This window comes from Antrostomus carolinensis, unplaced genomic scaffold, assembly GCF_000700745.2.
Source record: "Antrostomus carolinensis isolate BGI_N321 unplaced genomic scaffold, ASM70074v2 scaffold6427, whole genome shotgun sequence".
NCBI classification, from domain to species: Eukaryota; Metazoa; Chordata; class Aves; order Caprimulgiformes; family Caprimulgidae; genus Antrostomus; species Antrostomus carolinensis.
The window spans coordinates 965-28,161 of NW_010329373.1; the positions used below are offsets into that span (position 1 = coordinate 965).

The 27,197-nt window shown below is 41.8% G+C and overlaps 1 protein-coding gene across 1 annotated transcript; it reads left to right on the forward strand.

The window, feature by feature from the left end:
• Nucleotides 1-1,797: 1,797 nt before the first annotated feature.
• RAP1GAP (RAP1 GTPase activating protein) lies at nucleotides 1,798-23,855 on the forward strand (the record flags this gene model as incomplete). The annotated part of the gene is made up of 17 exons (XM_010172535.1): nucleotides 1,798-1,901; nucleotides 3,369-3,447; nucleotides 3,744-3,797; nucleotides 3,888-3,971; nucleotides 4,223-4,323; nucleotides 5,102-5,231; nucleotides 5,491-5,646; nucleotides 6,957-7,028; nucleotides 7,214-7,300; nucleotides 7,943-8,077; nucleotides 9,674-9,820; nucleotides 11,060-11,163; nucleotides 13,061-13,177; nucleotides 18,056-18,182; nucleotides 18,271-18,373; nucleotides 23,579-23,664; nucleotides 23,832-23,855. Coding segments are annotated over 17 exons (1,710 nt in total), but the record flags the coding sequence as incomplete, so codon positions are not given.
• Nucleotides 23,856-27,197: the final 3,342 nt, after the last annotated feature.

A 27,197-nucleotide genomic window follows, 5' to 3' on the forward strand; every position in this document is an offset into this window, starting at 1 on the left:
AAACAAAGTCATAATGAAGAAATAATAGTTTTGTCCATACATAAAATTACTTGCATCTCAGTTTAAAACCCAGACTTACATTCAGGATCAAGCTAGGCAGCAAGAGTAGCTTTGACAAAAGTTCAATTATTTTAAGACCTCCACTAATTCTGGTGCCTGTGAAGATTGCACTCCTTTGTGCAGCTCTACCTACTTATGCTGGCTGCAGAGCTGATAGCCCAGTCTCCAAACCAACTGAGATTCCCATGTGTCAGACCTGCTGCGGTCAGGCTCAGAAGTCTCATCAAAAGGTGTCCTGTTTTCTGGTCTTTGCAGCTCAGTGTCACTTTTGGCTGCAGCTAACCACAGGCTTTGGCTTTTATTCCTTTGTTCTGCCTTCTAGTCCTGACTTTTGTTGGCATTGTGCCATCTTTTTCCTTAACAGCCTGTCTTGGGCATCTGCCCTAGTATATGACTTCTTTGGTTTATGGACTTCTTTGATTCTAGACTTCAGCTGACCATTGAGCATGCTCTTATTTTGCTCCTTAAATCTGTCTGTTCCTCAGCTGCTCTGTCTTTCTACCCTTGGTCACAATGACTACTGCACCTGATTCTTGTTCACATCCCAAAAATCTATTAGTATCCTGAAAGTCATGGTCAGGAGAAATAAACTGTGCCCTCAGCCTTTGTGGCTTCCTTTGATTTCACCTTTTTTCCCCATGTACAGATAAGTTCAGTCACTGCCATTGACTTGTGTGACAGATCACACTGGACTTCTGTGATTTGAACACTGCAGCTAGAGGCCACATTATTGTGTTTACCTGTTTGCTGCTCTTAATTTTATCTTTTTCAGGACCCACTCATTCAGTCTGCTTCAGCAGAACATAGACTATGCAAGCACCAGAAGCCATGAAACTTTCTCCTCATAAGTCAGTAGCAGGGTAGTTCTAGGTGTTGGGCTTTTTTCTCTCTCAAAGAGGAAATGAGGACAAATGATATCTCTAATACTTAGAGAAGTTCAATAGCTTCATATTCAGATCCAGGTTCAGGGTAATGACTATAGTCTTAGTTATTCCTTTTTTTTTTTTTTTTTAAGAGGGGATTGCTTTATGTCTGTTGAGTCCAAGATGTCTACATCCACATAGATATCAGAGTATTTTGCTAGATGTATCTCTATTTCACAGTGAGTCAGAACTATGACTAATAAAAAAAAAAAGTTAATGTTTTTTCCACAACAAAAAGAAATCTACCAGTGTGTTGAGAGAGGTTGCAATCCACCAGACACAAAACCGACCTTCTGTATTTTCTAGGCAAAAGGCTGAGGAAGGAACTCTCAGACTAGCACAAGTTTTGATCAAATTACACACTTTGCTTTCATTGAGTCATTATTAATTAATTGTGTCCAGAGTATTCCTTTCACAGAACACTGTGAAAGTTCTGACTGTACAACTGGACACTTCACTTACTGACCTAGTGCCTAACACTTTTGTGTCATGCACAAGGATATGAATTTATTTACAAGACACTCAATTTCTTCAAAATGTGTGGCTGAATGTTCTCATCCTGTTCTTTCTCAGGTGCCCTTCTGATGATGAGCAGCTGAGGAGGCACTGAACTGACAGTGTATGAATTTGACTGATATGCTCATGCACTGATCACCAAGGGGGCTGGGAGACAGCATATGCATGTCCTCAAGCCTGCCATTGCTAGTTAAAGAAAAAATTAGCTAATCTTGAGTGACAGGTTGTATGCAAAAAATCTGGTGAATTTCTCTGGGAAGTGTGTTGGGATTAATGCATTTTGGCTACTTGTTTTCAGGAGCACCAGAACTTTTACTCCAGTGACATGTCCTTGGGCTACCTGGTACTTTCTGTGAAGTATGAACAGATTGAGAAACAGGAAAATCTGCGCCTGTTGCTGAGGTAACCGTGCCTGTTGTTGAAGAGTGTGTTACTGTCCTATGTCTCTCATCTTACTTTGAGCTTCCTCTGCATAATTACGGGTGTGAATCTCATATCCTTCTTCTGGAGTGAACTGCAGAGCAACTTTTGAGCCTTCTTTGCTTGCCTTCCCCTCTGAGTTTCTCCCAGCAGTTTCCTTCAGGAAGCTGAAGTGGTGTTTGCAGGCATATCTTTATAGTTCCTGTGTGAAAAACATCTGTTCTTCCCTCAAAAAGGAAGTTTTTCTGTTTATTCTGTTTACTTAGAGACACGTGAGTACTCTCTAGGAGAATATGGATCCCCCGATGGAGGGCAGCCTAGCCCAGGCCTGTCTTTGGACTTTGTACTTGAGACTAAGGCTCTCTTGAAGGTGAGCTGGAACATTCCTTAGCTTCCCAGGATGGCTCACAAAGTGCCATAACCTTTAGGGCTTCCTCAGAGAGCCATTACCCAGAGAGAGCTGCTGAATGGCATAGAGGAAGAACAGAGATGGATCTTGATGCAGACAAGCTTTTTACCACACTATGGGCTAGGTGCACTTCCATCAGGCAAAATGCCACTGGAAGCAACTGATGGACAGTTGCCGCTGACAAGGACTTATCCAGGACTGAGGGAAAACCTATACAGGTGGTTAGGAGTCAGCTACAAGAGAATCACTGGTGGGTTTCCTCCATTGTATGTGGAGAACTGTTCAGAGTGCCAGGTGGAGCAATAATCTGGCGGGGAGCGGGCAAAGAGAGAGCCTCTTTGATCCAGGTAATGTTTCTCTGAGCCCAGAAACCTTCCTACATGGAATAGACGGGTGAAGAACAAAAGGGTAATAATTTCTATTAAGATGCCATATTACATTCAGCACCTTTTGCTCAATAGCTTGTTTATAAATGGTTTGAAGGGGACTCTTGACAGCCCAATATTTCTTCTCCTCTAGAAAGACATCTTTCCTTTAATATAGAGAGAAAGGAAGCTTTTCTTTATCAGCTTTCTGGAACAAAGCTACAGCAGTTTCTACCTCCTATACTTTGCAGAGATCTGCTTTCCTAGGTTGTTTCTAGCACAGCTTTTAACAGTCTTTCAAACCCTCACTGCATGATCTTATTAATCCATTATAATACTGTGTCCATGAATTCTATTTCAACATATAGATTTCTGTGAAAGAAAATGGTGGTGGTGGGGTAAGAGAAATATTTCTTCAAGTAAGAAAAAAATGCAAGGGAGAAAGAGGTTAAGCATTGTTTTGTCTTCCTCTGCTCCACACAACGTGTAATGAGCAATAAGAAGTGTAAATACCCCCCTTTTCCAGTGATTTTATGCACCAGGCTTGAAATTAATCCTCTGGAATTAACTGCTTTAAGGATAATCTGAAGGAATAGCTACTCTTTCTTTAAAGAGCCAGTGTTGCTTATGTCTCCCTTCAGCTTTTGCTCTAATGCCTTTTTTGTTCTGTGTCAGGACTCGGACTGGCACCAAACATGACCTGATCCCCATTTCCTGTCTGAATGAGTTTCCCAATGCTGTCCAGATGGCAAAGGTGAGATTTGTGCTTGCCTGTTCACTCTTACAGCCTCATTCTTCAAGTTGTTTTCACCTCTGTCTTCCTGTTTCCTTCTTTTCTACTATTCCCCAATAGTACTGTCATATACTTCCCTTTTACACTTCCATTTAGCTTCAATTCTTTCTCTTCTAATTTTATCTCAGAATTTTTGCCTGAAGGGACTCCCGGATAAGATAATTATGAACAGTGCCTATGCTCTCATGCCTGCAGCAAGCTAGGGCACATGATAATCACACTTCTGTTTCCCTGTCTCTCTCTCTCTCACTTGACAGCTACTGTGTGAGGATGTGAATGTTGAACGCTTCTTTCCTGTCCTCTACCCCAAGGTATAATGTTCTGATATGTCTGTATGTCCCTTTTCCATCAAGGTCTGGCTAATGATGTCCAACTGATAATTTGTATTTTCATTACCTCAGGCTTCACAGCTTATTGTTGCATTTGATGAACATGTCATAAGCAATAACTTCAAATTTGGGGTCATCTACCAGAAACCTGGACAGGTAAGCTCCCTCAGATCCCATGATACTTGAGGCAAAACACAAAGAGTCAGTTCTCTTAGCTTAAATGTACTAACAAGGTCTGTACTATCCTGTGAAAAATACAGTTGCTGTAAAAGGAAAGGATAGTAGCTTGCCTTATGTTCATCGATTTGTTTGTGCAGGTCCTCCAAGCTGGTTAAACTGTGTATAGAAATTGCTGCCTGTTCTTTGTACTGCTTGTTCTCCTTATGACTTCTCCTTTCCTTTTGAAGACGACTGAGGAAGAAGTTTTCAGTAACACAGAAGAGAGTCTGGGTTTCCTGGAGTTCCTGGGTTTCCTTGGTGACAGGATTCAGCTGCAGGATTTCCGAGGGTGCGTACCCTGTGCTGCTGGAAAGCCAGCTTGAGTTAGGGAACGCCACGTGTTCAGAGGCTGTGACCCTGTTAGAGCCCTGCTTTCAGAAAAGTGCTATGTCCTCTGAATCCCAGTGCAGGTGGAGAAGCCCAGAATGCTTTTGTCAACCATCCGGTCTGGGAACCAGTTAGAGCTTAGATCTCTGCTGGTATTTTCATTTAAAGGTCTCCTGCTATCTCAGTCTGACCCACAGTATCAGTAAAGAATAACTTTATTTGACTGTGCTCCCTGGAAGTGTTGAAGGCCAGGTTGGATGAGGCTTTGAGCAACCTGGTGGAAGGTGTCCCTGCTGATGGCAGGGGGGTTGGCACTAGATGATCTTTAAGGTCCCTTCCAACCCAAACCATTCTGTGATTCTATGAATGTAAGCTTGTTTCACAATGGTAGGGGTCAGTATTTTTGTAGTCTCTTTCTGTGGAGCAGTCTGTCCTTTCTGTAGTTCTAAAATATAGATTGTGTTTCTCAGAAGAATATCAAAGGGAGTAGCTCCTCTGAGGGTCCTTGGTTTAGGCTTTGTAGCTTTTAGCAAGCAAGTATGTTCATCAGGAGAAACATTGTGTGGCTTCAGTCAGAACATTTGTTTTGGGAAGATTTGGTGCCCCACTATCACTGATTTCTTGAAAATCACCTTTGATAATACTGGTGTATCAGGCTACTGTTACTAATACCTTCTTTCTTCTTTCTACTTTCTCATGTCTCTCCTGCTTGACCTATGGCGTGGTATGGATTTGTGCAGGTTCCGGGGAGGCTTGGATGTCACTAGAGGTCAAACGGGCACTGAGTCAGTCTATACAAATTTCCGTGGCAAGGAGATAATGTTTCATGTGTCTACAAAGCTGCCTTTTACAGAGGGAGATTCCCAGCAGGTATTGGAAGGAGAATGAAGGAATTCAACAGCATGGCTAGGTGGGGAGGGGTATTTGATGAGGGGCTGGTTAGAAGGGAGAATGCTTAACTGCATAAATGTTGGGTATTATGGCTGGAGTAATGGTAAAAGTAGTGATGAGGGGTTTGGTTGAACAGATGGGTTGGAGATGCCAGACAGACTGGTGTTTGAGGTCCCATCATACTGTTCTACTCTTCTTCACCTGCCTTTTCTCTTTATTATTTTTTTTTCCTCTCCAGCTTCAGCGGAAACGCCACATTGGGAATGACATTGTAGCCATCATCTTCCAGGATGAAAGTACACCTTTTGTCCCTGATATGATTGCTTCTAATTTCCTACATGCTTATGTGGTTGTTCAGCTCACTCATGGCACCACTGGGGACACTCTCTACAAGGTAAGCAGAGCGCATATTCCTCTATACTGATTTACAGATTCCTCTGTACTGATTTACTGATATAGATCCTTGAAGTGGAAACCTGTTCTAGGGCTTCTAGGAGAGATACAGGTTCAGCCAGCTGTCATCCTAACAATCCTCTTCTGTAAAGGCTTTTCCAAAGGGATTTTAACTCATTCTGCCTTGAGAGCATTCTAGGACGTAAGAGACTGCACTTTGGGAAGATTTTTTCCATCCATTGTTCCATTTACTTAAGCTTTAGTGCCTACTGGTTAAATTGCAATATTAATGTCATTTATTTCTTTGAATCAATTTTTGCAACTGGAAAATTAAAAATGCAAAGCAGGATTTTAAGTAATATATATCTATTACTTAAAATAGATAATTGGGAGGGAGAGGGAGGCCTTGTAATTAGGGGAATTGGCCTACAATGTGAGAAATCTGAATTAAATTGAGAGCCCCTTTCCTTCCTTCTCTCCTTAAACTCATGCCTCTTACTGCTCTGTGACATTGACACTGGAGTGTTAATTTGAGGCAGTTGCTGTTATGTTGTTCTGGCATTGTTCTCTGTTGTATGAAATGGCAAATAATGGTATTGTTCCATCTCAAACATGATGAAAAAAGTATCTGTAAAATATTCTTAAATGCTGTATGGATCTGGTAAGATAGCTGCTTATAATTATAGGTAAGTGCTGCTGAGAGCCAAGTGAGAGTACATAAAAACAGGACTGCATTACATTTACTTTTTTTGGCATTGGTATGTCAGGTAGGAGCATGTTTTAAAAAAAAAAAAAGCTTTCCTTATCTCTTACTGGGAAAGTGCTTTTGTGTATTTACTACATAAGATGTGGTGTCACTGAGAAGTGGTGTCACCGAGATACTCCCCTCAGTGTGTCTCCACTGAGTGTTCTCTGTCAAAAAAAATAGGTCATTACAACCATATTGACAAAGACTCTTCTAGTGGAGGGAGATCTTTCAGGCTGAATAGAAGCATCTTATTTTTTTCTTCTAAATACACTGGTTATTACTAAAAATATTTGTTTACAGTGTTTTTTGAAAAAGCAATCAGTTCAATTGGTTTTTGTTGCTCTTACTGTGTGCACATCTCCCAGCTGAATGAATTTCTGGGAGATAAATCAGCATATCCATTCACTGAGTTCAGAAACAGTTGGATGCACAGGACAGCGTGTTAGATCACTTCTGGATATGTAAATGATTCAGGAGGGATCAGATGTTCCATAGTAGTTTGAAGGTTTTGATAGTCTCAGTTGTGTTATGGTACTTATTTTTTTCCCCTTATATTGTTTCAGGTTTCAGTCACAGCCCGAGATGATGTCCCCTTCTTTGGACCCCCTCTGCCAAATCCAGCCATATTTAGAAAGGTTTGTTTCTCTGGTCTGGTGTCAGATGGCAGGGGGATTTGGTACACACCCTTGTGTTCTGAGTCAGTATTGTCCTTCTGGCTAGATGACTTTGGAGCTCTAAAGAGTAGTAAGGCAGAATTTTTCTCATGTGATATTGTTATTACTGTTTTCATCTCCAGTCTAGTCTTCATCTTGTCTTCTAGAGTGCAGAGTTTCGTGAATTCCTCCTGGTCAAGCTCATCAATGCTGAGTACAGCTGCTATCGAGCTGAGAAATTTGCTAAATTAGAGGTGAGTCTCTTACCTGGTTGTTTCTGTTAAAATTTGTAAAACTATATTACTGCCAGATTAAGAAAATAACAGTATAATTTTTTTACTTTCTTTTACTTCTAATTTTGTGTTGGTCAAAAAAGGAAGTTGAAATATGATTACACTCAGCTATGCGATGCTTCCTTTGTATTTCACAGCAGGCGTGACAGAATATGAACAGGTACATTCTAATGTAAATATCTAATCCTCAAGTAAGAATGGGAATATGATGCATACATTTTGCTGGAGGAAATTCTGTATTAGCTGAAACTCAGTGTTGTGCCTACAGGATGTGTGCTGATATCACTGATTTTTGGTTCAAGGTATAAAATTCTGTCCCAGCCTCTGCTGCTTGCCTGATCTAGAAAAAATTGCCCTCAATACATGCCTCTGTTTCATCACCTGTAAAAAAGTGCTGATGTCTTGCTTTAGAAAGAGTTTAAATGGTCTGGATATTACTGTAATGTATTCCGTAAGTATACAGCTAAAACCACTTCAAACTGTTTAAAATATTTTTCATGATTTTTTTTTTTTAAAGGAGGATGTGAGACATTGCAAAAACAGGAAAAAAACCTCCCTCTGCTCCCAATAATAGCTGTGTTTTTATTCCCAATGTTGATGCAGGAAAGAACCCGGAGTGCCCTCTTGGAGAGCCTTTTTGAGGAGCTGCAGCTTCGCAGCCGCAGTATGATGGGATTGCCTATAGGAGAGGATGACAAGATAGAGAACGGCAGTGGGGGCTTCCTCGAGAATTTCAAGGTGAACCATAGTGGATTGATTCTTTACCCAGTTGCTCACACTTTTTTCAAGCTCATTGTGTGTCCCTCCAAGGAATATTGACCCCACTGATCAGCTGTGCTTAGGGTAAGACAGAAAAAAGTCCTTCCATCCAGCAGCCTTTCTTTAGAGCATCTTCAATTGTGCTTTACCATATTTCTCATGAAAAGACATTTTCCCCTTCCTGTGCTCTTTTCTACAGAGCTACAGCATAGTCCACAGTGGAATTCCATACTGTCCCTGAGAAGTCAAACTTTTTATGCTTCATGTTGGTATCTAGTGTCAGACAGGGTTTCACTCCAGGACTTACAGAAAAAGGAGCGAGTGTTCGCAAGACGAATTGTAATAACTAGTAGCAGCTTTCAGTTCCTACGGCAGATCTCTTCCAATTCATTTTCATTATTACTGAAAGAATTGCAAGAGCCACTGCAAGAGTTTCTAAGATGTCTGTGACTGTAATGGCTAGAAAAACTGTGATGTTCTAGTTACCTTCTAAAAGCCAGAGTTAATTTACCTTTGTTCAGTGTAGATAACACTTCCTTTTTTTTTTTTTTTAGTAAATCAGGATCAGGTGACAGAACTTACTTTGAAAAGTGACCAAGATGATATGAGAAAGCAAGGTTTTTGTACAAACAGGCAAACTGAGTTTTGAACTGATTATGTAGAGAGAATCTTATATCTCTTTCCTACCTACTTCTGTGGGAAGTACCTCACCACTTCTTTTGTCTAGTAAGTTATCTGTCTGAACAGAGAGCTGTATTATAAACAGCAGTTCTTCAAGTGACCTCCACTGGCTTTGTATGGTGGGCTGATTAGAGTCGTTAAAGTCTATGAAACTAATCCATTCACATACAGGTTTGGTAACTATATGCATACATTTGGTCAGAGCTGGGATGCTTTGGTGAGGTGTATTTTTAGCTACAATCAGTCTACCCTGCCTTTGCTAACCAGGAATTTCATACCTGTCCAAGTCTTACACTAATTATCCCCAAATGTCCTTTTCTGACTTGTAGCAGATGCTGTCATTTGCATGTCAGGTACACAGCCTTTGTAAAAGGCTAGGAAAGGCTGAGTAAACTCAGAAAATGGCTTTTTCAGATGCTGCAGACCTTGATATGTCTGCTTTCCCCTTGGAACCAGCACTCAAGTTCATGCAAGACTGAACCTTACAGTCTTGAGCAGAAGTTTGATTTTGTGTTTTGTAGCCTATACTGGGTAGGACTGCTCCAGGTGATGCTGTCTTATCCAGTATGCTGGGATACTGGTAGGGAATCTATTGCAACAGGACAAGGGAGGTGAAAGTAAAGTAGAGAATGTAACTGAGTATATTCTCAAGTATATACATATGTAGTTTTATATATTCATATATAGATGAGTTCTTCCCTGGCAGTGAGCTCCATGGATCAACTAGGACCAAAAATGGGTAATATCTAAGATGCTGCCTTCCAGGAGTTAGGAGTTCTGTGGTTCTGGTGTTGGTCTGTCACCCAATCTGTGGTGCTTTTCATACTGCCCTGCTGTGTGCATGTCTATACGTGTATCTGTGTTTGTCTGTTTCCCTGCCTCCCTTCTGTTCAGCGGGTGATCAGAGGCCGCAGCCAGAGCCTGGATACCATGGGGATATCCATGAGAAAGCAGCAGCCAGCCACCCTGCCCAGCCGCCCAACTACAGCTGGCCTTGCCCTCAGCCAGAGTGTCGCCGAGGGCCCTAAGGCCATTGCTGCGGTAAGGTCTTCGGGTGGGCTGTAAGAAGAAACCTGGCATACCTTTGTCACCCACCCATACGTTTTATTTCTCCTTCCCTATTAGTTTGTCCTCTTGTCTTTCTGTGAATCTCTTTTTGTTGTATCATCCCATTTCACAAGTGGTGACAGCATGTGTTGCAGTCTGTTTTGTCTGTGCCTATCTCTAGCCCCAGTTCACCTGTAAACTAGAGCTGAGATTGATGCAGACTGGGAGAAGAAAGCTAAACATGATTCTGCATCAGACACCTATCTCTGCTATCCTGGATTAGATCCTGTATGTTGCCATACCTTAAAGAAATGCACGCACTGTGGTTTGACCAGAATGGTACTGTATTGTCGTATGGCAAGAGCTGAGAATGTAAGGACAATAGATCTGTTCCATTTTCTGCAATTTCACCAATCAGATTATTTCCCATAATATAAACAGGTGCACAATGTTTATTCAAGGTGATGTTTGGGTGTAAGTAGATTTTGCATGTTGGGAACAAACATCAGAATTAATAAAGTTTAGGGTGAGAAAAAGAGTGAATATTTCTAGTCACTATCAAAGCCTTTCTTATTTGATAGGGATACTAAACATACATGATCAGTATGAGCATAATAAATCCATGACAGAGGTTTCCAGAAAAGGATCCATGTTTCTGATGTTGGAAATATGGTTACCTTGGCCAAAGTGCATCCAGCTGATTGTGGTCTCTGCCTGCAGGCAAACTACAAAAAAACCATCTCTGAGTAAGTCAAGAAAGTGCCCTTCAGCATGGAAGTTTCTTGGTGACAGTTTACTCAGTTGTATGCGTTCTTTATGTCAGCACAACAAAGTCATAGAATAGGAATGACTTGGGTTTGCTGCCTCCTTCTCTCCTTGCACTTTTAGTTTTTTTACCTTTCTGATTCTGCCTGTCCTTCTCTCATCATATGGGGATACCTCCCTTCTTGAGCCTCTTTCTCTCTATACTTGCTGTGTATCTTGTTCTGCCTTTCTTTCTGTATGTCTCTGTCTCTTTCTCATACCACCTTTGTACGCCCTAGCTTCTCTTTCTCACTGACAGAAAGCACTCCTTGCACCGGGGGAGCTGGGCCGTGCTATTGTATCTCAGAGTAAAGGAGAGGATCTGGATTCACGTTGCAAACTCCCTCTCCCATGCTTCCAGTTCTCCACAGTTTTTCCTGTCTTGTTCCCCTCCCTCCTTCCTTTCTGTCACACTTTCCTTTTTTCTAGTCTTTTGCCTTGCCCGGTAGGAGCCCATCACGTACTCGAGCCAGCCGCTTCCATGGGCGACGGAGTAGTGCCATTGGCATTGAGAACATACAGGAGGAAAAGAGGTATGAGCCATGGGAGGATGAGACAAAGAGAGAAAAAAATGGGAGGAGGTGAGAAAAGGGAGATAGAAATGAGAACTGAAATGGAAATGGTTGGAATGGGAAGGAAAGCCTGATTATTGGCTAATGGAGAAATGGACAAATGACAGAAACAAGCAGAATAAAAAAGGACATCTAGAAATGGGAAGAATCAGTATTTAAGGAAGAAAGGAGGAGATGGGTGGAGGAACATAGTAAGATCGCTCTTAAATATTGTGCAGAATGATCTAGGACTCTTGGTTCTCCTTTTCTGTATTCGCCACTTTTAGATAAGAGTCGGATGAAAGGCTTTTACTTGGGAAGGTGGAATTGGGTGCTTGCTTGTTTGTGTGTTTTCATATTAAAAAGTTTAAATCAACAAAACTTCTGCTATCTTAAAAAATGATTTTTTTAAAAAAAGCTTTAAGTCAAAATGACTAGCATTTAACTTAGATGGTCTGAGAAATAATTATAATTAATTATAATTATACATACCAGTTCAAGGAGTGATTTGGCATATTTGGCAGAATTACAACCATTCAGAAGTTGTCTGCTGGTCATGAGAGGTTATTTAGTTAAATCAATAGTTTTGTCTCAGCTCTAGCTGAGATACCTTTTACAGATTAGAGAGAGTCTCACATACACACTCACAGATGAGTGCTCTGCATCTAATACACAGTTTTCCCAGTTGCAAGAATTACAGGAAACAGTTTAAAGAATCAGTGTAAAAGGGGAAAAGCCATCTTTAATGTGGAAACTGGTGATTTCTCAACAAGAAGAATTACTACATTTTCCCTTCTTTCCAGTTACTCTCTTGGACCTTTCCTTAATGAATTGCCTATGACCTAATCTGAAGAAAAATAGTATAGAACTCTTGAGAAAAATAAAATCTTCTGAGACACCTTCCATGTAACAGCCTTAAGCCAATGCAGTAGCCACAGCTCCTCACTACTTTAAATAATTTTGTACCTTACGCAGCTGTGCCCCTCAATCTATTCCTTTGTGTACAGCATCCTTCACTATCCCCTTAAAAAGTCTGTAAAGGTTTTCTACAACAAGGAAAACCCTGGATTTATTTTCTTTTTTTTTCCTACTCTTTTCTAGGAGGGAAATGTTAAGCTACTGCATTTATTTGGCTTTCCTTTTGCTTATTTGTAATCTTAGATACGAGGAACAGTGAGCCTTATCTTGTGTTTTGTGAAAGACTTTCTGGGTGATCCTTAAAGGTGCAGTTTCACTGGCAACTGGTCTGTTCTGACAGTTCATTGCTACTGAAAAGCAGATACCATACTTTCCCTCTCCCAAGTGTCTTTTTCAACTACCCAGTCCCGTCCCATTCCTCGTGGTGGCTCAGATGCTTAGTGGACTAAGCAGCTACTCACTGTGCTACTTTTCCAGCAGATGTTGAGGAGGTTGAAGTCCCCCAGCAGGATGAGAGCCTGTGAGCACAATGCTTCCTGTAGCTGGAGTAAGAAGGCTTTGTCAATAGGCTCCCCTTGATTGGGTGGCCTGTAGTAGACACCAACCACAAAGTCCCCTTTGTTGTCTCGGTCTCTAATTTTTACCCATAAGCTTTCAACTTGTTTGTGGTTATTCTTCAGAGACAGCTCTTCACACTCTACCCATTTCTTGATGTAGAAAGCAATGCCTCCACCCCTCCTTCATTGTGTGTCCTTTCTGAACAGCCTGTAGCCATCGATAGCTGCACTCCAGTCATGGGATTCGTCCCACCAGGTTTCAGTAATGGCAGCCAGGTCATAGCTTTCTAGCAGCACAGTGGCTTTCATGTGTATATGAGAGATCCAGCTTTGTTTTGTGGCTTGTAAGGAATGTTAGAATAGATAGTGGCCCTGGGGTATAGCTGGTTTCTCTTTTGTCCCAGCAGAGACACTGCAGAGAGGATACAGAAGGTGCTGGACAGTCCAGGAACTTTCTTTGACCTGAAATCTGATGGATCATCCAGTCCCAGCTCCCCAGAGTTCCCCAGCAGGAAGAGCAAGTGAGTTGCAAATAATTTTAATATTTGAAAGATGTTCACTGTGTCTGGTATTGGCTTAAGTGTGGTGCATGTCTTTCTCTGTTGGAAGCTTTACTCAAATTGTCCACATCAGGCATTGCAGCATCTTAAAAGTTAGATGTCTGGCCGTGGCACAGTATTCAGCGCATGTAAGTAAGGAACTCGGCTTTCCTAAACAGCCAGTGGAGAAAGATTGGACCACTTAAAGGTGATTTTGGCTATGTATTTAGTGTGATCTTAGCTTGCATCCAGCAGGATACACAGAGCCCTAGCTGTCCAGTTATCCATGCTTACTCATGTATATGTTTCCTCTATAGTTTGCTCTGGAGTGATTTTGGAGCTTCATGGAGAAGCTTGGACAAGGGTATGTTGGGATGTCAGGTTGTGCTCAAGTTCTGCCCCTTTAAGCAGGATTCATACTGCTGCTTGGCACCAGTGTGAACTAGCCTGTTTTCAGACCTCCCAAGTGTTACAACAGATGTTACAGCAGGGTCTCATGTGTTGCACCTATGTTTGATTGCTAAAGCATGCCATGCCACACCACACCCGATGTTCTACTGAACACCTGGTGCAGTAGTCTGCAAAATAGTTCTCCAGTTTTTGGTGGTCAAAAAATGCACTTTCCTGGTAATACAGCTTTGCTGTTGCTAAGCTGTATTATGCTGGGATGTGATCCGATCTAGGATACGTCAGGACGTCATGGAAATCACACATTTACATTTCCAAGACTCCAGAGCAGCCTGTCTCTAAATCCAAGACTGCAGCTGACTTTCTGGAACAGCTTGCCACACCTGATGTTTTTCATGAGAACTTGAATGAGACCTGTGGCAAAAAGGGCCCTGAGTACTTTGTAGCAGGGCATGTCCCTTTCTCAGGACTGAGGCTGCTCCGAGAAAATTTCAGGAGGTGCCCTAGAGCCAGGTCTCTGTGGTTGTAGTTGCTCCAGGTGCCAAGTCGGACAAGGAAGGGCCTTCCTTCCAACTAGACCCAATGCTCCCTAAAAATTACAAGCTGGTGACTATCTGCAGTAGTTCAGCTTCTCAGTTGTATGCTGCAGGACTGCCCAGAATTTTGTCACAGCCAAGGTGCAGAGTTCTGGTAAGTATGCTTCTGTGATACTAGTTTTTGGGTTGGGTGGGTGTCCAGAATTTTGGCGGTGAGGAGGATGGGAGCACAGCTAGGAGATACAGACTATTTAAGATGCAAGCTCCGTCAGCCAAGGACAAGAGAGGATGCAGGACATGGAACCATTGATTGGTCAGCAACCCCCATCTTCCAGCATTACCACATCATTCCACCTCCCCTTCCCTCATCCTGCCTTGTTTGTGAACTAGAAGTTCCTCGCTAGGCACATGTGAGAGACTCTTGCTCTGATTAGGTAGCTGGAGTAACCTTGCATAATTGGGAAGAATTCTGCCTAGTATGAAAACATCTCATAGCTTGGCTGGTCCTGGTTACCCTACTGTAGAATGTGGGCATGCCCTGGAAAAAACAGATGAAGCTTTCTTGACATCTGTTCCTGATTTCCACATTTGAAGGCTTCCCCCACTTCCCAGTCTCTATTCTCCATTCTTCAGCTGAGGAGGTGAGCCAGCTGCAGTGGCTGTTTCAGTTGACATCACGTGCTTTCAGAGAGCAAACATAGCATGGGATTTCACTAACAATACTTGCATGAATATTGCTTATGCACATGAGGCATGACCTGTATGATTTGGCAGTGTTGTCTACTTCTGTCCCCAGGATTCTTTCTATGCATCTTTTTGCAACCACTTGTTTGATCACCAGAAAAAGTCTTTTCACAGTTGTGGTGGTTTAGCCCATTCCTGGACAGTTTGTGTACGAGGTGAGATGTAGCATGGAGTTTTGCACACTTAGTGATTAGCCAGAGTTAGTTAGAATTGTGATTTCAGAGTTGGGGACCAGCCCACGTGCAGTCATACCTTCTGCATTGTATCTGGGACAGGGAATCAAGGACATGTAATTCCACCGTGGAAAGCACACAGTTTTCGCCAAGACAGTGTTGGGACACTATTGCAGGAACAGGCTAGGAGTGAAATTCTAACTGTCTCAGAGACACTTCTACTGAAGTTCTACTGAAATAGCCTATTTATTGTTCATTAATTGTGGAACCACAAATCAGGATCATGATATAGGCATATTTCTAATCCAAAAAGAGTTACAGCTTGTTCTAGAGTAATTTACGCAGGCCATATTAAAATTGTTGTCCCTGGTAATATGTCATCAATCCACTCCTGGTTCTCTCCCCGAAGCAGCATCACAGGAAACTTCTCTATCACAAAAATGTCCAGCATGTTGCTGCTGTCTTAAATAATAATTTTAGATTCCAGACTTGAGTGATCAAACACTTCATCTGTGTTCTAATAAAACCTACTAAAACCAACCTGGAAATAAATGCAAAGGGAACACATAAATCATAGATTAGTTCTTTTCCAGTAGAGACAAACCAGCACTTTCTTTCCTTGCATGCCGATTTCCAACACACCCTTCTGCAGTGATCAGGCTGAAATCCATGAAACTGCATTGTTCACGTAGGCTAACAGTGTCTTCTCTCCTACATGCAGGGACAATTGTACTTAGTTTTTCTGCTCTACTGTCCAGGCAGCCTTCTAAATAATCCTTCTTCCCAAGGGACGGACTCTAAAGAATGAACCCAGCCTAAGTAACCAAGTAGCAAAACTCCTCAGGATCAGATGGCTTTCTGGGTTGCGTCTGAAAAATCAAGCACTGTACTGTCTGTGTCCAAATCCTAGGAAAAGTACATGGGTTTTTTGTGTGTGTGTTTTCCCTCCTCAGACACATCTGAGTGGGGACATCAAGCCAATCAGGAGTGGACCGGATGCTACTCAGTCATTGGTTACCTCACTGAAGATACTGTCAAGATTCTGGGGGAGAAATGAGAGTCCTGGCTAAGAGGAGCATGAACTTACTTAAAGGACCTCAAGGACTGTGGAGAGACCAAGTGGCACCAAGTAATGCTCCACTGGCAGTTTCTGGAGCAGGAATCCTGGGCAAGGGAGATGGATGGATAGCTTCTGTTGGAGCATTTTGGCTCTATGCCCTTCCCATTGCCCAGTCAGCAGCCACTGAAACAAACTTACTAATGATGGGGAAAAGAGGCCACCTTGAGTGCCCCCCTTCTCTTCCCCTCCCCTCAGATAAGTGAGAAGAGAACAGCTTGGCCCACGGGAGGCAAGAGCAGAAGAACATGTTTCCACCTCTGTCTGTAGTGCCTTTGGATGACGTAGGTCAGGAAGTACAGTGCAGAGAATGAGGATGGAGAAACCCGCTGAGGAAGGATGCTGAGAAGGAGATACTTTGTGGAAATCTAGGTCCCAGCTCACTTAAATTCATGTTATTGATTTGCTCTGCCAAGGGAGAAGCATGTTGGCCTTCATTTCCTCTAAAATATATCTCCTAGTCTCCTGAGGAAATGTCTTTGGCCTATATCGGCCCTATCTTTACTGTTCTCCCTGTTGCATGCTGGCATGTAATATGCCTGGGACTTTAGGTTTCATTACTGCTTGTAGGTCAAGACTGGCCACATTTTGCAGTGTTTCTGAAGGAATAAATATATTTAGTATGTTAAAGGTGTCTTATCTTTCTTGCCTCTCTTAGCTTTTTTGTGTTTCTTAACATTTTTAAGCACTTAATTCTCTCTTATTGGCTGGTCTCTTGTGCAGGCAGTGAGTATTTCACCATAAATGTTCGGCTTACATGCACAGTACCCCTTCCACCATGTAAGCATATCAGCCTCATTGACTGCTCTTTCTCCTGGATGATGGCAAGCAATGGTTCCCAAATTCTGAGGTGGGAGAAGCTGACCTTAAGGGTCTTTCTTGACAGATATGAAAAGTGCACCAGGCTACCTCAGTGTCCATGACATTTGAGAGAGTGGTGGTCAAGTGATCCAATACAGTTTGCTTTGAACATTCCCCTTGTAATGACCCTGTGGGAGCTAAAAGTCTAGTGGGACGGGCCTACAGGAGCCAACCTGCTGGCAACTAGGCACATGCAAAATCAGCAGGATGGGCATTCTGACCTAGGTATGTTCCTGTCTGTAAACAGGAGGAGGGTTCTGACCTGTCTGTGCAAGAGCTTGGCACTTGATCCTAATAGTTTGGTACCCAGACATCCTAAAATAATGTGCATCTCAGTAATTTGTTTCTACATTCCCATTGCTTCCTTTAACTTTCTTACTTAACCATTCTAAAGTAGTGGTTAATGTCTATATGCTTTCCTGACTCCTCCTGTTACAACTGTCCGGAAACACAGTGGTGACAGTTTAGAAGAGGTTCTGTGACATGAATAAATGTGCTTTTATGGCCCCCTTGTACTGTCTGGAATTTCACATAAGACCAAGCGTGACAGGCTGAGAGTGGCTGTGGGAATGGGCAGCCTTGGCTGGGTAGTGCCTTCCCTTTATACTCAGTTTAACACGTCCTCATGTTGTATTTAGGTTCCTAAAATCTGATCTCCAAAATGAAGGCATCTGTTCATTTTAAGGCAAGTCTAGAGGTAAACAGTGCTTAATGCAGGTGGTTGGACTCACTCTGCTTTAAGACATGTAGGTCTATGCCTTAAAAATTCAGTTAGTCTTGTCCTTTCATATAGTTATTCAGAATGGAAACAATAAATAGTGTTTCTACTAAATGGAAGTAGTAACTAGAAGTTAAGGACTGCAAGCCAATTCACCTGAATTCTGTTCCTAGGTGGAAAAACTAGCTGTGGGCGAATAATTTCTTTCTGTTTCTGACTGGTATATAATAAAGCTATGTCACAAAAAGTGCAAGCCTTGGTGTAACAATAAGCATGATTATGTTGAATGCTTACATTTTACAGAATGCTCAGGAGTCAGACTTCAGGATACTGTGTGATGCAGCCAGTCTCACGTTCTTCATCCAGTGTAAGCAGTTGTTGTAGTGGTTTGAGGGAAAATGAAACATCTGAGGAAGAGGAGAATGACAGGGTGGGTGCATGATCTCTAACAAACAGAGGCTACCCTCCCTGGTTTTACCAAGTGCATTATTAAAACACATCTTCTTTGCCCTCTCCAGGAGCTGACGTGCTCTCTTGAGGGCCCTCCAAAACAGGATTCAGTGGTTCAGAGTATGTGGCTGGATGACAGTGACTGCACACCCAGTACTTCCAGCTCACCAGGTAAAAAAGAAAGAAAGAAAAAAAAGAAAAAAATCCTCTACTTATGCTTCCAGAAGCACATGAAAGATTGAGCCACATTCGTTTGGCAAAATCTTTGTATGCTATACTTAAGATTTGAGAAGTATAAGTAGACAGTAGGCTCAGAGAAATGGGGAGAGAAACTAGCATGTGAACTTAAATGGGGAGCGAATGGGAGGGGGAGTGTGTTTCAGTAGCGTGAATAAATAGTGCTGTTACACACTACTGGAGGAGTTATAGTAGCTTGCAAAGAATTAATGTGTTTATGTGTTTCTTTGGAGAGCATGTTGCTCAGTGGTTGCTCTTCTGAATGCAGTGCCCATACCTCTTTATAAACTAGATAGTTTGGATATAGGATTTACAGAAACAGTGCTTCCTGAACAAAGCTGTATGCTCCTGAGAAGCTGGGTAATCAGGTAGCTAACATGCACTGAGCTTTCTGACTGCCAAGGCTGGGCTCTTAGTCTAGTACTTGATTAAAGGTGAAGTAGTTGATTATAGTCAGCTTGGGCCCTTTCACAGTGCAGAGATTATTGTAGTCATTAGAAATTCTTTTAAGCCCCATAGCAGGCAGAACTATTGCAGTTATCTGTTGTTGAGGTTCTGTCAGCTGCCCTGATCTCAGACCCTGTTTGCAGTTGTGTTTCACTTTGTTAAAATGAACTGGTTTGGATTGAAACATTTCTTGCTGAACATCAGCCTAAACCTAAAATGATGGAAAATTTAAATCAGTTTCAGTCTGTTTCTGAGAACGAGGCTGAAGGGACTGTGTAAAGGTTTGGGAAAATATGAGTGAAGATGAAGCCTTTGAGATTGGGAAGTCATTTGGGGCTGTGGAAGGCAAAACTTAACATTTGTTGCTAAAAGATTCTGGAACAGGAGCAGGCTGAGATGGTAAGAGACACTAGGGATTATGTGGATGGCAAGGAAGAGGGTTGGAAGGAAGAGTGAAATCCTTATAGGAATTGTGTGAAAAGGGATTGTTGAAAAAGATTACAAGGGTCAGAAAGTGAAGCCAGTTTACTTTGAAGACAGAGTTAGGTCTCTCAGTCTCTGCAGCAGCCCTGTCTGAAGGTATCAAGAATGGCCATCAGATCCCTGCTTAAAATTGCCTGTATCTTAGCAACAGCAGTGAAGATGTGATACTGTGAGATGTTCTGCAGACCTCTGTTCTGTGAGATGTTCTGTAAGACTTCACTTCTGCAGAACAACTCACAGCATGAGTGCTTGTATACTTAGAGGCACAGGAGAACCCAAGGGTCTGGTATTGAAACTCTGGAAGAACAGGGAAAACAAGTGGAGTTATTGATTATGCAGAGGAAGAAGAGAGCGAAGCCATATGCTATAATTAGGAAGGGGGGTGCCGTATACAGAGCCTCCCTGTTCTGAGGGAGAGACGTAAAGGTGTTAAATCTGGGGATATGAAAAAGCAGCATGTCAGGGACCTTCACAGCAGAAGACAGCTATTGAGCTGCTATTAAGAGGCAGAAGTTGTGAATGAGCTTCTGTAGAACCTTGTGTTGAAGGCTAGGAAAAAATAGTTCAGTGTCATCAGCTCAGAGGAAGAGTGATAAATAAATACTATAATGCCAGGATGCCCAATACCATGAAATTGTCTCTTTTTGAAAGGATCAGGAAATTACACCATAAAGGCAATAGCTGCTTTGAGCCTGGTGGCGTGAGGGTTTTCATTGTATCACCGTGGCATTGTCCAGGCTACCATTTCCACAATTCTGGGATTATCCTCAGCAGGCCACAGCTCCTTTCACAAATGTTTGCGCTTTGTTCATTTGTGTTGCCTTTGTGGCACTTCACTGAGACCAAGCAGGTGTGAAAGATGGTTGCCTGTCAAAAGTGAACAAACAGCTTACTTGTGATGAGAAATACTAATGGGAGCAGAAAATTAGTGTAAATGCAAACTAGTTTGTTTTGCTTGAATGTCAAGAATTGTTTATTGTCATAAAGTAAAAGATTTCACGTTCCTTTTGACCTTGTGGGTCACTGCAGTTCCCCTTGTCATAATGCAGTGCTGTTTTTAATGCCTCCCTGCCACAGCCCATAGTTTAATCCAAGTGTGGTCTTTCCACAAATCCACGTATCATTCCCATCTACTTGTGTCACATAAAGCCCGGGGGAAGTGATCCACTGTAAACTTCCATTATAGTTTATAAGGAGAGAACTTGGGTTCTCTCCCCTTTTACATGTCTGCTCACTTATGCCACATTTTTCTTCCTGCATTCTTTTTCTTGCCAGAAAATCCCACTGGATCCTAGATCTGCAGCTGAGCTATGAAAGTGCAGATCCAGATCCAAGTGCTAAGTTGATAGTACAGGCCCAGCTCATTCTGAGCTCCCAGCTTGCCACCTTGGGGAAAAGCTGCTGACTCAATATACTCTCCAGCAGAAGAGTGCTAGGTTATTCAGCCTAGCTGTTCCCCTTTTGTTATGGATATTGGAAGAAGGGATGCTTTCCAGTGGCCTCTGCTGCTCTTCCCAGATAGTCTCCCTATCTGCCGACTCCTTATTGCCCTACAGGTATATACATCATTAATATACATCACTGAGAACAGTCATTACAGAGAATGCAATGTAAAGTTCAACAGAATTCTTAGGTTTTATACACTCCATTGTGAATGGCAGTGATCTGACACTGACACTGCAAAACTTTCACTATAGTTTCTCAGTACCTTGGCATCGTAAAACAGCTGCACCCTGCAGGAGTGGTGATTTTTTTGCTGTACCATATCCACTCTTGTATCTTCAGTGCACATATTAAAAAAAAAAAAAAGGTATATAAAGGTATACCAACAAACATGCATATTTGTATATGGACTTCTGATTTATGCCAGGAGAGCCATGGTTAAAAGGGATAAACACAGTGGATACTTTTCCAACTGGTTGAAATCAACTTCTCTAACCAGAAGACTGTAGAGACGTAGTCTTGAGTGTCATTGCTGCCGCAGTAAGAACGCTTGATGTCACCATCCACACCATTTAGAATGTGTTTGTGGTAATAGATGAAGAGGCAGAGAGGAAGGAAATAAAAGGTTACGTGAATGTAAAGGTACATGAGGTAGCAGAGCTGAGCCTGCATTTTCTAAGCACAAACTGAAATTTTATCCTTAGGAATTTCAAAGTTTTTTGACATTTTATTTTCCAGAAATTCTGACAGTTCTTGAGCTAGAAAAAGATAGGATTAAGACAAATTTGTTGTGCTAAAAAAAACAGGAAAAAAACCAGGGATGATATATTTATTTTTATTTTTGCAAATACTAAAAAGTTTTCTATTTATGTACTGCTGCCAATCCTGACAGAAGACTAATTACCAAAAAATCAAGTGTGGCAAAACATGTTAATATTCCTAGATAAAATTACATTTAAATGAACATTGATAATTTGGGTTAACCTATGCAACAGGGAAGAACTGTGATTATCCATAACCAAGCATAACAAACTGAAGAAATGCCAGAGTTCGGCTAAACTGAAAGCAAAGAAAACACCTTGGGATACAGAGAGGCATCCAGAACTAGATAAAGACATAGAGAACTGCCACTGCCAAAACTGCTGTTTTCAGAGTTGGCTTTAAAGCAGCAACGTGTGTCTCTTGCCAGTGCGTATCATATGAGGCAGAGGTGACTTTCCCCCTAGCCTCAAGGCCAGGATATAAATTCAGCTATAACCCTCCTCAATGCTTTCTTTAAGACACTTCTAGGTTAGTTGATATGCGTAGTTGTTTTAGATATGTTTTTATTCAGTTACTCGTTCTATTAGCCACTACCTACAAACATACATCATAATTAAATACCAAAGTACTGGAGCTGGGATATATGCAAAATAGAGAAGAACCCTGGTACTGCAAATTCATGTTGTTTAGAGCCATAGTCTAGCAACAAATGGCAGTCAGGTTCCAGTTTTGTAAACCTCAGAGTTTTAAATTATATCATGAAACTGGGAAAGGGGATAGTCGACCTTTGAAAAACTGCTGAAATACAGTTGCATCTCATCTTTTCCCTAGAAAATTTTGGTATGATAATTTACAGTTTAAAAAGAAAAAAATCTTCCTGTGAAGAACATTGAAGCTTACCATCTTATTGCAGGAATCCCTCATTACCTGAATTTTACAGCTTGTTTAACTTTCCTGATTGAATAGTGGATAGGTATGTTATCAAATTAATTTGTCTGCTCCTTCTGCCCCCCCTTAACACATTCAATGCTGACACCAGATCTTTAATTCAGACTCTTTCCATTTTCCTCTGATTCAAAGAAAAGGGTTATAATACAGATTTATTGTTGCAATACAGCAAACTCCCAGAAACTATACTGTTTATGAAATTATGGTATTTAATAATTTTAAACCATCCTTAGTGTGTAGGATGGAGGGTCACCTAAGAATAAATTAGAATGATGTAAGAAAGAGGGCTGTTACGTTAAAGACATCATACTTATTTCTTGTGAAATGTGTATGGTGAATATAAGATGATTACAGAAAGCAAAATAATGTTCTAAGTTTGTGAATTCTGCAGAGTATTTCATCCCTGATTTTGCCATGATGTTGATATGTGATGACAGGCAAATTCCTTAAACCCCAAGGTCAGATGTGGGAATCTTGAGAGGGCAGATGGAGGAGAAGGAAGAGAAATACTGTGAGAGCACAGGATTAGACTGCTTCACAAAGTGTATTTTTCAGGATAAGGCAATCAGCTTGCACAGATATGTTCAGTAATGGCATTTCTTAGCTTGACTGCATGATGCTGTCACCTACTGGAACCTGCTGTTATTATTTGAAACTATTTTTTGTGTATAAGAGTAGACTGAGATAGAAATTGAAAATGAGACTGGTGGAAACATTTAGGAAAGTTAGAGAATGCCCTCATTACTCATTAGATAGCTATAGACATAGCTTCTTTAGGCAAGATGCTATAGCCAAAACAGCTGTGGCAATGAAACACAGCCTAGAACCAATGATTTTTTTGAATGAGATGAATGCAAATTAGTCACTTTCCTGTTTCAAGCTGGAATGAGAAGTAGGTCAAGGTAACATTAGTCAAGTTGGTTGTTCCTTTCATTCTTAGCGATGGATGAGCCACAGGTCTGTGAAAAGTCTAGGGTAAAACCAGCTATGTGTGCAGCTCCTGGGATACCCTCTTTTGATTATTTCTGTATTGTTCTGTGCTTGGTTCCCTTCTAGGAAGCAGGTTGCTTCCTTCCAGCAGTGTTGCTGGCTCCACTGGAAAAGGAAAAGGCAGCAAAGCAGATGCTCAGCACCATAATCCAGTAAGTGCTTTAATAAAATGTTTCCTTCTCACGTGCACAGAGATAAGGATGGGAGAAAAGAGAGAGACTTAATTTAGGAGGTGTTGCTTGCTGAGGGTTGAGAGGACAAGAAAGGACAATAAGAAGGTGCTTGCTGGGGAAGGTTAAAGAACTGCCTTGTTCTGCAGGCCTCCATTTTGTGCTGCGTGTGAGGTCACCGCTGGAGGACTGTCTCAGTGGGTGAGGAGCACAGGTAATGAACATGAAGCAGTGCTGCAGGCCAGTGGTTCAGGGTGGAGGCAGGTCCCTGGGCCATCCGTGGCCCTGCTGAAAGAGTACAGCAAATACTGTATGGCTTCACAGTTAATCCTATACCTTCTTCCCAAAGTGATCTTCCATGGCCAGCTGACTCTGGCCAGTTTAATCTACTTAAGCTCTGCCTTTCTTGGTTGCCTGCTCCCTCTCAGGGAACAGCATTTCCTGTTGAGACACCTCTCTCTGTCCTAATCTATGCTTAGTTTTATTCTCTTCTTTTTCTTTCATTGCTCTGTTTCCTTTGTTCACATGCCACCTAGCTTTCTCTGCACCTGTCCTCTGCTTCCTATGGTTTCCTTGTTTTACTGAACCATTTTCTTTTGCTCATTTTGTGACTTTATGCCTGTCTCTGCCCTTGCTTGTTTGCTTTCAGCCTCGTGTTGGTGGGACCTACTTCTTCATGCCACTTTCATAGGTTTTCCAGAAATGGGAAGTGGGACTGGATCTCCTGGTGAGGTCTGGAATGGAGCAAAAGGCAACACAACTCCAAATTTGTTCCCTAGAGTTCATAGTCCAGTTTTGGCTGCGTCGCTGAGAGTCTCTCTTTTGGCTAAAAGTCCTTCTTGCTCAGTGTCTTTCCTGGCTTGACAGCTAAAAAGCATGCTACCTTGAAAGAGATGTGGATGTTAAGCTCTCAGGAACTAGTTTGGTGTATAGCTAAGTAGAAGAGGTGTCATAGAATGGTTAGGGTTGGAAGGGACCTTAAAGATCATCTAGCATTCCTAAATAGCTGGCAGTTCTTACTACTGCTTATCATCTACCCCTGTGCCTTGCAAAAAGACACAACAGTTTAGATCCTCAATGTTTTTCCAAGTAATGCTCAGCTTTTTGCTGCCCTGCCACCTGGTGGCATTCAGAGAAATGAAGAGAAACAGTTCAACTCCCTGCGGTGGTGGCCATTGGTGTCTCAGCAGACTGACAGACAGCAGATGAGAAAGGAAAGCCAGGTAAAGAAGCTGATACTCAGCACTGAGACTACTTAAATGCATGCTACGCCAAGGATAAGTACTGAGAATGTCCAGTGTAGCTGCCAGCTGCTGTTTGCTGGGGTAACCACCAGAGTGTCTGCCAAGAGCTTCTGTTCACCATCAGGTCTCCGTAACACAGGAGGCTGCCGAAACAAGACAGAACTTCCTCAAAACAGGCAGATTTTGCTCGAAGTAGGTCTAGAATTGCAACAATATGCAAACTCACTGATAAATGCAAAGGCTGTGTGTAACCACTTACTAGGCAATAAGCAAGGCAAGGAAAAGCCTGAGTTTGGAACTTCCTTATCTCAGTACCATTTTAGTACCCAAGGCTTTGAGCATTTAATTTCTCCTGATTTCAAGTAGGTCTAAGGGCCTTTAAGATAATTTTGGGAAATATATAGCAGTCTATAAGATCCATCTCATTTTGTCCATCTGCTAAATCAACAATGTTCTGTCACAAAGGCTGGGTTTTTTTTTTTCAGTCAGGCTGGTTCAAAGGACAGAGTTTTATGAGATGTTGGCTGTCACCGTGAGATTACTTCTAGATGTTCCTTGCATTCTACCTACCTTCCCACCAGAGTTCATCACCTCCACAGAGATTCATTTTACCCATTTCTGAGACAGCACTGCCTATGGCAGTGACCTCAGGTCACTGGGGTGACCAGGCTTAAAGTGATACTTCAGTCATTCCATTTTTATCACAACCTTAGAATCAGTTTGACACCATAAATTGGAGACCAGCAAATTTCAGGGGTGAAATGGTAAAAAATTTCTTTAACATGGCTTCAGGGGACTCAAAAAAACCTATGGCATCCACGTACGTGATGACTTCCCCGCCATTCTAACTCCTAAATGAATGTAGCCTCTTAAATCTCACAAATATTTCCTTAAATTCAAGGCTGGATTTGCCCAAAGACTAATGGGTGCATTGGTGGAAAGGAGGAAGGAGTTCTCAAATTATAGGATGTTTCCTGAAGAGCTGAAGGAGGTGTAAGAGGGGAAAATTGTGGATGGGAGAACAAATGATACTCCCAGAACACTTAGAGCTGTAATAACATGGATACAGGTTTTTTTTCTGATGCTTTGTTCCAGGATTTGCTGTTCAAGTGAACAAGCATGAATATGCTTTACCTTAAAGCTCAGAAAGAGACAAAAAACGGAATCCCAGCTGCTGCTAGTTCTTCTGCTTCCTTCAGTGATGCGTCAGAGACAGCCAGGAATCACTGAGAAATCAAGCCTCATACAAATCAAATTAATGTGAGTGTTATTCCAGTGCAGCCAATATAGAGCCAGGTTCAAACTATTTCAGTGTGAAATTTCTAACTACTGTAATCAGAGGTGAGAGTGAAAAATGAAGTGTTTTGATTTTATTTATTGTTTGCCTATCTTTCCCTCTGCAGACTGTATGATGGGAAATCCCTCATAGCCATAACCAGATCACCTTTGGATAGGCAGCAATTGGGCCATCCTTGAGGAAGCAAAACAGAGTCTGGTTCAGTTACCAACTAAACATATGGTATTCACCACTCTCCTCCAAAGAGATTACTGTAAAACTGGTATTAATTAAAAACCCCTCCAAGGTCTGGGGTTGGTGCCTGCGAATGCATGTGTGTGGTGGTCTCCTCAAATGTCACTCACTGCACAGCAGGGGGTATAAAATACTGTCCAGGAAGGGGACAGTTCCTCTTGAAATACCTGATTCATTCCCTAGATTTTTCTCTAGGCTTGAATTGTCCCTCTCTCTTCCACTCTTCTTTCTTGTGTCCCCACCAATTGCCATGCTGCAGAGTAAAAGGAGGTGTGAATACCTTGTCCTGTGCTTCTAGTGTCTATGTAGTATCTTGGACTTAAAATAAAAGGAGAATATAGCCAGATTCTCTTAGTACGTGTGTGTGTTTCTAAAGCACAAGCAGGAAGACATGAGAAATCCAGAGATCGCAGTCCCATAACAACAACTTAATCCTCGTGCTTTTAGGGTAAGAGAAAGAGAACTAATCAGGAAAGAAGAATGTTTAATCTTCAATGTTAATCATTAATCTGTTGAAAGAAAAGAAGCACATCAGTGTTAGCAAAGACCTCACCAGACTGGTAATACTGGCAAACCTTCAACTTCTTTGCTTTGTAATTAGAGATGACACTGAGCTGTGAAGTTAGCTGTTAAGGATAAGAAAGCCATCTCTCTGTAAAATTGGATACATTCAGAAAATCAGTGAAGATTGACCACATACATATATATATTTTCACTCTTATATATTTCCCCAGGACTTT